At 44.9% G+C, this 10168-nt stretch overlaps 2 protein-coding genes across 4 annotated transcripts in view; one reads left to right on the plus strand and one right to left on the minus strand.

Annotated features, from left to right (window-relative positions):
• The window catches only part of TATDN1 (TatD DNase domain containing 1), a 15729-nt gene extending 12248 nt beyond the window's left edge, over positions 1-3481 (minus strand). Inside the window, exons 1-3 of one of the 3 annotated variants that reach the window (XM_035317902.1) lie at positions 3356-3481; positions 2601-2666; positions 1727-1776 (exon numbers count right to left, since the gene is read on the minus strand). In XM_035317902.1, coding sequence (XP_035173793.1) covers positions 1727-1776; positions 2601-2666; positions 3356-3377 — 138 coding nt within the window. In that variant the 5' untranslated portion in view covers positions 3378-3481. The other 2 variants (XM_035317899.1, XM_035317900.1) reach the window with 2 other exon arrangements.
• NDUFB9 (NADH:ubiquinone oxidoreductase subunit B9) lies at positions 3417-7595 on the plus strand. Its single transcript, XM_035317904.1, has 4 exons — positions 3417-3556; positions 3895-4087; positions 6309-6422; positions 7354-7595. The coding sequence occupies exons 1-4, from the start codon at positions 3471-3473 to the stop codon at positions 7483-7485; spliced, it is 525 nt and encodes a 174-aa protein (XP_035173795.1). The 5' UTR covers positions 3417-3470; the 3' UTR covers positions 7486-7595.
• Positions 7596-10168: the final 2573 nt, after the last annotated feature.

The following is a 10168-nucleotide window of genomic DNA, read 5'->3' on the forward strand; positions in this document are numbered from 1 at the left end:
ACACTCAGAACTAAGAATCTAGACAGAACACATGAGAAAATTACTAATGTACGTATAACAAAGTTTCGTAGTAACAAATCTCAATGCTTCTCAGGAGATAGGAAATAGCCTAGGTAGCAAAAATCGTGTTTTTTTTTTTTTTTAAATCAAGTATCTTTTATACTAATGATTTGACACCATTAAATGAGTAAAATACTTCTACTTGCAGCAATGCTAAGTTCTAAGACAATGACTCAAGAAATTTTACTTATTCCTCACATGCTACTTATCAGATTTAGTCAACACCAAGTCAGACAGCTCTGCAGTGCGCTCCATTACAGACTAGACACGTCCCAGCACTGCCACCAGAAAAATAAAGCTGAAATTAACTTCATACAAAAAAATATCAGCAGCTATATGTACAAATATAAATATTTTCAAATAAGGAGTTTAACTGGGCAAGTGAAAACAACCTGGCATGGATAGGCCTCTTATGCTGTAAAGACCAGACTATCAAGACTGAAAAGAACAGAAGAAAAGACAACATCCTGAGTTGGAAGGGACCCGTAAGGATCCCGACTCCACACAGGAGCTTTAATTAACCTAAAAATTAAAACTGTATGTCTGAGGGCATTGTCCAAATGCTTCCTGAACTCCAGCAGGCTCTGTGCCACAACCACTCCCCCGGGGAGCCTGTCGCAGGACCTGACCACCCTCCTGAAGGTGGACAAGGAACTCCTGAATCTTGTTTCTGAATCCACCATGCACCTTGAAAAAGTTATGCATACAATTTATTTTTTATGACAAAATAGGAAAACTGTCACCTACTCTCAGAGGGCGGTATAATGATTAAATAATGCTAATACAGCACATACAAATGCAGGAAAAGTGACTATGATTCTGTATTCGCTGCAGTGTGGTACCTTCCCCATCAGTAGTGTTTTCCTTTTTCATCTCTTGGTTTCCCACTCTTTCAGACAACCATCAAGATGGCTGTTTCTCTTCTAGAGGAGGGTTTATTTTTTTATTTCTAATGCACCAGCCTATCAGAAAAGCAGAACAGCTCATAACAGTGTGATGCATTTGACTTTAATTCATATTTTTGCCTTTATAACTTACTGAGTTTAGAGATGTTCATATAGGCAGGCTGGAATATTATCGCTACAGGAGCATGGGCCATGGGAGAACACTGATCTCAAGCTAACAGTTACAAACCTGACAATATTTACTAGTAGACATTCAGATGTATCAACCATAAGATTTTATGGGTACTTCCAGCTTTTCTGCAGTTACCAATTTCTTTTACGTATCAAAATACCGGAAGGTTCACCATCACAAGCGTTTTTTTTGCCTTTGGACCTGCATCAGTAACCGTACAGTAAGAGTCACACAGGATGCAAAAAGATGGGAGTTGTTGCTTATAATATAACTAATGTGGAAATTCCTGTAAAAAATGATTACTGTAGGTCAGAGGAGAACATCGTTCTGTTGAAACTGTATAATGGAAACTCTAAATACAGATCACATATGGTATTACTGAACCACCTAATGAGCACCTAATGATCTGTGTAACTTCAAGACAGTGCTACCTGCACGGAGTATTTTTGCGTTATGGCACTGAAGAAAGTTACTGCACTTTCCACTGCAAGTTCCAGAAACATTTATTTTCATACTGGAGCATTATGAAAACAAAATATTTAAAAGCAGTTAAAAATACTGAAAAAGTTTTCTAATTATAAGAAATTACCTTTTTAACGCCAACTTTGACGGCTCTCTCTACCACATCCAAAAGGTCATCTGCAAAAGTTTACAGAAATATCACTAAATGAACTTAAGGTTTTATGGCATAATTTAACTACTTTTGAACTAAAAATCACTTTCATGCAGTCAAAATTCCTATCTTGAACCACGCTTTAAAAAAGACTAACAAACAGAATGCATTAACTGAAGACCTGATCTAAGTCCCAAAAGTCAGTGGATATTCTTCACGTATTTTAGGAGGCTCTTTAATATATATATATATATATATGTATATAATTATATGCATATAATATGAATATATATATGAACAGTGCAAAAGAAAAAAGCATCACTTAATAACTATGATTCAGCAACGCAATACTTTGATAGTTTAGTGTTCCTAATTCTCAGATCAGCTTTTTCCATGTTACGTGAATATAAATACATCAGCATCACATTTTGTTTATAATGTCTAACTTAACCTTCCAGTACCAAAAGGGGACCTACAGGAAAACTAGAAAGGGACTGTTTATCTGGGATAAATCAGTGATAGGACAAATTGTAATGGTTTAAACTAAGAGAAGGTAAATTTATGTTAGATGTAAGGAACAAATTCTATACTCCGAGGGTGGTGAGGCCCTGGCACAGGCTGCCCAGAGAAGCTGTGGATGCCCCGTCCCTGGAGGTGCTCAAGGCCAGGCTGGATGGGGCTTTGGGCAGCCTGGTCTGGTGGGAGGTGTCCCTGCTCATGGCAGGGGGTTGGAACCAGATAGGCTTCAAGGTCCCTTCCAATCCAGTATTTTATTTTTGGAGAAGAAAATAAATTCTAATCTTAGTTTCTGACAAGCAAAAGGTTTCCTGTTTAAAATAAGTAAGTTTACCTTGATGTTTTTGTGTTCCCCTGTAGATTCCTCTGAACATAGGGTCTGTAAGGTTAATACCGATATCTGCAAAAAACAAACAAAAACCAAACACAGATATTAGAATCATTTCACGTTTCGAGCACTCCAGATTTATTTTACAGGCGTACAGAAAGCTGCCCTCACCACAAGCAGATTCCTGGATACTGCTTACTGCAAGCACCTGGGCTTTCCCCACGAAGCTGCAATTCACCTCAGCAGCAGGAGGGAAGGCAAAATGCAGCAACGGGCACACAGCCTTTTAAACTCGGTGTTCCTGTGAACGCTTTTATCCAAGATAACTCGATAAAATTAAAGATTACTAACGCCCGCAGCTCAGACAGCAAGGCGAAAAGCAGGACGAGGGCTTTATGGAATCCCCTGAATTTATGGGGGGGACCTCAAGGGGCGCACAAAAGCCCCTCGGAAAAAGCCCCAAAGAGGGCATAATCGTCCTCAAACCCTTTTCGTCGGCTCTAACCGCCCCTCAAGGGCGGCCTGCCTGCCCCTCGGCCCTGGGAGCGGGGGGACAGGGCTTGCACAGGGCGACAAGCCCTGACGAAGCGCCGGCCATGTCACCACAGCGGCCGGCGCCCGCCGCGCTCAGCCCCTCGCGGGGAGCGGGTTCCTCAGCCCCGAGCCCGAGGGGAGCACGGAGGGACCCGGGGCTCGGCGGACATGAGAAGACGGGGACGGGAACAAGGACAGGGACCCCCTTCAGCCATCCTTCCCCTCACCGATGAGCTTGGCTCGGTTCATGGCGGCGGGCGGAGCTCGGCGCCTGCGCCCGGGGCCTGCCGCCACGTTCCCGTGAGGCGCCGCGCATGAAGGTGAGGGGTAGGGCAGCGCGAAATGGCGGCGTACCTCACGCACCAGCAGAAGGTGCTGCGGCTCTACAAGAAGTCCCTGAGGCACCTGGAGTCCTGGTGCATCCACCGGTGAGGAGGGGAGGGAGCGAGGTGTGTGGAGCGGGGGAGGGCTGAGCCCCCGCTACCGGCTTTCCCCACCGAGACGGGGCTCGGGGGGGGCGGATTTTATCGTCGTCCCTTTCCTCTAAATGTGGCTGAAGGGGTGAGGAAAATGTCTCTTCAGCCTTTTATCAGTGCCTTAAAAGACTGGATGTGGGGACAGGAGGCCCTCAGGAGCCCTGTCTTTGTGTAGGGGTAATAGGGGATGTTGCCATGTTCTCTGTGATTTTTTTTGTTTGTTTGTTGATTGTTTGTTTTGTTTTTTGTTTTAAAATCTCCTACGCACTGCGTATGTCGTCTGCTTTTAGAGACAAGTACCGATACCTTGCCTGCCTCCTGAGAGAGCGGTTTGATAAGAACAAGGATGTGAAGGATATGGTGAAAGCTACCGAGCTGCTGAAGGCCGGTCAGGAGGAGTTCTGGGCACACCAGCACCCTCAGCCCTACATCTTCCCCGATTCCCCCGGCGGCGTCTCCTACGAGAGATACGAGTGCTACAAGGTAAGGGGGCCCGTGGGGTTGTGTGGTGCTGTGCTTGGGGTGGTTGTTAGTGTGCTTACCTTGCTCTTCTGGCACTGAAAGGAAGGTGAGGTTCTGGGGTATTTCTCTTGTAGCTCGGTGCTGGAAGTGTTACTGCTTGCCTGGGAGTTGTGCTTGTGTGATCACTTGAAGTGGAGCTCATTGCTCTGTCAGAGGACAGCCGGCTTTGTTCTGGTGGGATTTCAGCAACTGGAAGCTGCTCGGCGATGGGTCAGACGGGCAGAGTGACAGGGTTGGTGCAGAGCTGTGACAGTGGAGGTGGAGGAAGCAGCACTACCCTCTGTGGTGGCGTCTGGTCACAGCCCTGGTCTCTGGTTTTGTCAGTACTTGGTGTCAGCCTGGCTGCTGGAGAGCTTCTCTTCACTTGGCCTTCCTTTTTCTAGCATTTTGAGTAATGATAGAGATTACCATTTCCCTCGATCCACTGCAGTGCCAAATAAGTATTTGAGGACTATTTTATGTTGAGCTTAACAATAGCAGCAGCACTGTTCTTAGAATGTAAGGCACTCTGGAGTTTGGCTCCTCCCCCCGATGTGCTAGGAGTGTAGAAACAGGCTTCACAAAAAACCACAGCATTTTCACTATTTTGGCATTGTCCCTGTTAATATATTACGAGATGTCAGTAATGATCTAGAGATTGTGCATCCTTTCTCTCCCAAATTTTGAAGACACTGCTGATGCAGACTAGATCTGATCAGCTCCTTACAGATAAGAAGCCATGTGAAATAACCTGACATAGATTTAGAGGCAGAAAAAAGAACACAAGTGGGAACGGAAGAAGAGAACTTAAGCTTATGCCAAGATCATGAGCCTCAGCAGTAGTAGAGAGAATGGTGAAAACAAATCCAGACAGAAAAAAGGTCAGTTGAGTAATGATTAGTTATCATTCAGAAATACAAAAGGATTCACTTTCTTTCCTTTGCCTTGTTTTAAATGCTAAGCCTGTGCTTTAAATAAGTGGCTATCACAAGGGTTTGGCTTCTTGGTTGATCAGTAACTGTCTGTTGTAGAAGCTGCTATGAAATGTATTTTTTTAAAAATCTCTGTCTGTTAGATGTTTTTTTACTGGTGCTTGGTGTGTGTATATATATATATATATCACTATTTAATAGCTGGTCTGTTCTTTCTGTGAAGCCAAAATTTTACTCAGCGATGAGAATCACAGCAAGAAACTGTAAATGTCACTGGATGAATGATGATACTGGAGCAACTTAATTTTCTTTATAACATAGATTTTCTTTTTTTTTTTTTGGTCAGTGTTCTTATCTTTAAAAAATCAGTGTTCAGTGATGTACAATAAAATAGTTCAGTTGGAAGGGACATTCAGAGATCACCTAGGCCCACTACCTGACCTCTGCAGGGCTAGCCAAAAGTCAAAGCACGCTAATGAGGGCATTATCCAGATGCCTCTTGAACACCGGCAGGCATGGGGCATCAACCACCCCTCCAGGCAGTTCCAGTGTTTGACCGCCCTCATGATACAGAAATTGTTCCTAATGCCCAGTCTGAAGCTCCCCTGGCACAGCTTTGTGCCATTCCCACGTGTCCTGCCATCACCAGCAGCTCCCTCCCCACTGCCCCTCCTCAGGGAGCTGCAGGGAGCAGCGAGGTCGCCTCTTGGCCTCTTTTTCTCCAAACTAAGCAAACCAATATGCTGCTGCAAAATTGTAAGGCTGAACAAAAATCAAGACCTAAAGGCCACTGATTTTTGGAATAGCTGTAGACAAGCAGAAGTGAGCTGTTAAGTTCTCTGTCAAACCAAATGAATTATTAGTTGCAGCAAAGGATCTTTAACCTGCTGCCTTTGGGGATAGGAGAGAAGGAAAATCCGTCTTTTCCCCTAGATGGAATTATTTCAGGAGCTTTAGAGGAAACGGAGGTGACCTGGGGTCTGTCTTTGGGATGCTATGATTTTAGCGAGTCACTCTAACTTTCTCCTATGACTCAGGAGAATCCACAAAACAGATGAAAAGCTCTGCCCTCTGCCGTGTGCTGACTCGTGACTGACAGTGGATAGCTCTTAAATGCTGGTTTTATGTGGTACTTTATTTCATGGGTCATTTATCCATTTTAGTAACGGGCTTAATGAGCATGTCTAGTTCTTCCGTGTGTTAGTAAACTATATATAGACTTTACATATTTTTCTATACATATATAATAAAACTGTTTTGTTTTTTAACAGATTCCTGAATGGTGCTTGGATTATTGGCATCCTTCCGAGAAGGCAATGTATCCTGACTACTTTGCCAAGAGAGAGCAATGGAAGAAGCTGCAGCAGGAAAGCTGGGAGAAAGAGGTGAGTGCTTGTTCGATGCCAGGTGGAGCTTCTTTAGCAAGCGTTTTGTGTGTCATTTAGCAGTGCTCTTGGAAAATATTTTAAGTGAGAATGTTGAATGCCTGCTGTGGTCTTAGGCTCTGCTTTGTTAGAACGCTTTTCAGTGTGAAATGCTGGCTTGATATAAAATGTGTGCACAGATCTGAGTTACAGCTTCCTGAAGGCCATGAGGAGAATTTGAATGACTGAATTTTATGGAAGCTGAATCTGCAGCCATCCTTTCAGTTAGTGCAGGGCTGTTGTAGCTGTTTTACTAAAGGTAACTCTGAAGTGGGATGAGAAGAGATGAATGACCAGATTATTCCTCTTCTTCTGAACGTGTTGTGGGTGCACCTTTAAAAATTACTTACTACAGACTTCATCATTTGGGAATCCAGACCAATTTCTGGTCAACTTAAATTGAGCTCCAGTTGGTAGAAGTTGATCATCCCAAAATAATTTTTGAGAACTAGTTGGATTATATGTAACATGTCACTTCTATCAGAATTAATGCAGTGCCTGCCAGCACTTACACCACTTCAAGAAATTGATGACATCTAAAGGGCTGCTGGGGGCATGCAGAAATAGAAGTCTGCTTCTGACTCGTATGGGAGTGTTTTAGGACCTGTAATTTAACTGCTGATTTTCAAAGAAGTGAGAGAACGCAGTTTATTTAGCAATGGCAGACGTGAATGATAAGGAAATGATGACCTTTTAAGTAAAAAATTCTCTTGTTAAACCACTTCTCCCTCTTAGAAAGTCCTTCTTAATTAGGTAATACGAGTCTGCAGTGACTACAGAGTTTGTAAATGAGTAGTGAGGACAACTGAAGGCATCACTGCTAGTTCTTGCCTTCTGAAATAGGGTCAGTTTCATCTGCACTAAAGCATTTTTCTTTTGTCTTGTGTTCTAGATCAAGCAGTTAAAAGATGAAACTCCAGGTGATGGTCCAAAAAGTGAAGCCTTGCCTCCTGCTCGTAAGGAAGGGCATCTGCCACCGCTGTGGTGGCAGTTTGTGACAAGGTCCCGGGAAATGCCCATGTAAAAGCGTTACTGCATGCGAGAACTGAAGCGATTCATCCTCTGTAGGCAGTAGGTATGCCAGTGAACATACGCTACTGTAATGCAAAATAAAGCCAAGTAAAGTGAAACAAAGCATTTCTGTGACATACTGGTCTTCTACTACACACCCTTCCAGTTCGGTGTATGTAGAACAGATGACCATTAGCATCTGTGCTATATACCTAAAGTGAAGAAATCACTGCACCAGCCAGTGTAGAAATCTTCATGGGATACTAACACCAGAGTGAGTTCTAGAAAGCTGAATGCTTACTGCAGCTTACTTTGCAGCTTTCACAGCAAGAGTGAAAAACTCAACTGCTGGGACTAGGAGAAGTGGTCACCTAAAACCTTTGTTCCTAGAGAAAAAACATTACCTTAATTTCAGCTGTTCTAAGGACTAACCATCTTCAGCTTGGATATATATATTAAGCAACAACAAAAGGATTTTAATTTGGCTATTAGAAATTTTACATAGTCATCTTCAGTATGTCTACATGCTAAAATGTGCTCGAGTTTGTTTAAAAAGACAAACAAAAACTTGTCTTCATGTATTCTACGGCTAAAAGTTTGTCTTATGAGGAAGGTGGTGGTGGTTCCCTGCCCTCCGTTAGTCCAAAGGCATTAACAGAATCGAGGCGTGGGCACTGCAGCTGTGCTTGTCAGCACTGCTGGTGAGCACCTCCCTCACCTCCAGCCTGTGCACCGAGTCAGCACGGAGCTGTGTTCTCCCCACCCAGGTGTCGGGGGGGTGTTTGTGCACAGGAAGCACCGCAGGGCTCTAGTACAGGGCTTGCTCTACCAGAATTGCGCTTAGCTAAATTACAAATGCTGGTTTGCTTTATGAAAGGCTAACAACACATGCAGGCAAAGTTCACAGGGAAGTACAAAATCACAGGGCAAACCCCCTCAGCCCGCTCTGCTGCTGCCCCCAGCTCTGCAGCTGTAGGTGGCTGTGGGCAGCTTTGGTGCCTGTGTGCTCCACACCACTGTGGGGTTACAGCAGGCAACAGACAGTCTTAACTATTACTTGGACAAAAAAAATAACTATTACTTGGACTTCTGCACCTTACCATGCCCCAAAGTCTTACTCCTTTGCTTTGCTCATCTGCGAGCTATGCAGCAATGATACAAACAACAGATACTTTTTAAATTCTGTGTGATTTTGCACGTTACCTCCCAGTCAGCCAACCAGCTGCTTTTATGTTGTTGGCTGTACAGCAGCCCAAGAAGTCCCTGCTGCCCTTTACAGACAGCAGAGCAGGTCTGACGGCCATTCCCTAACACGATGGCTGCTCCATACGCCAGCATTGAAAACAATCAAAAAAGAACACAACAGAGCAAGTATCTTGTGCATTTTGTGCATGTAGCTGCGAGTCACGCTCACTGTAGAAATGGCAGGGATGTGCTTGAAAATGACTGAGCCTGGCCAATCAGTACAGGAGATACAGCCGTAAAGAGACGGGGGGATGACGCTCTAATCCTTTTCACAACAGGACAGATTTCCAGCCAAAGCACCTTGAGTTTTCCTTTAATGTCTTCATGACAAATGGAAACCTGAGGCCAAGAATGAATCTGTCACAGGGGCGAGGAAATAAATTAGGCTGCTGCCTGGTAGCTGCATGTGGGAACAATGCCCTCCCTCTCTACATTTGCTCCTAAGAAGGCTGAACAACAGCAACAAAAAAGTCTTCAATCACTCGGAGCTGTGTGGGAGCTGGCACTTGTGCTGTGCTTGATAAATTCTGGCTGTAAGCATGTGTGGAGTTGACAGCAGCAACTTTCCTCCTCTGGCAGTGTCATGGTTTGACACCAGAATGGAATAATGGAATAATTTTGTTCGTAGAGGCCCCTCTGCTGCTGTGTTTGGGATTTGTGATGAAAATAGTGGAGCCAGCACACCGCTGTTTCAGTTGTTGCAGGGCAGCGCTCACCCAGAGCCAAGGACTCCCCAGCTGCTTGTATTGCCCTGCCAGCAAGGGGCTGGGGGTGCCCCAGGAGCTGGAGGGGACACAGCCAGGACTGGTGGCCCCAAATGACCAAAGGGACATCCCACACCACGGGGATGCTCAGCAATGGCAGCTGGGGGAAAGAAGGAGGCAGGGGGCGCTGGGAGCGGTGGCGTTTTTCTTCCCAAGGCACCGCTACATGATGAGCCCTGCTGTCCTGGGGGTGGCTGGCACCTGCCTGCTGGTGGGACGGGGTGAAGGCATTCCTTGCTGTGCTTTGCCTGTGTGTGGCTTTTGCTTTACCTGGTGAACTGTCTCTGTCTCATCCCATGAGTCCTCGCACTTCTTGGATTCTCTCCCACATCCCACCAGGGGAGTGAGCGAGTGGCTGGGTGGTGCCCAGCAGCCCATGGGCAGAGTTATAAACCTGTCGAGTTACGTGTGCTTTCTGGCCAGACAACAACGCGGGGCAGAGAAATATAATTGGTTTTTATTTAACAGGGACTTCCTTTGTTAGCACTGCACCTTCACTCTGTTACTGTCCTTCCACTACACATCAGCAAAATGTTCCTATATGCAATTTTATTTATTAATAAATCCCTCTTGCTTTTGTACACGCGGTTAGAGTTCAGGTGGAATCGTTTTTAGAAGTCTGATGAAGGAAACCTTGCTACCCAAAGCTCTAGAAGCCGAAAGCCGTTAAGAAACTAAATACAGAGG

The sequence above is a fragment of the Oxyura jamaicensis genome, chromosome 2 (genome assembly GCF_011077185.1).
Source record: "Oxyura jamaicensis isolate SHBP4307 breed ruddy duck chromosome 2, BPBGC_Ojam_1.0, whole genome shotgun sequence".
Taxonomy (NCBI): domain Eukaryota; kingdom Metazoa; phylum Chordata; class Aves; order Anseriformes; family Anatidae; genus Oxyura; species Oxyura jamaicensis.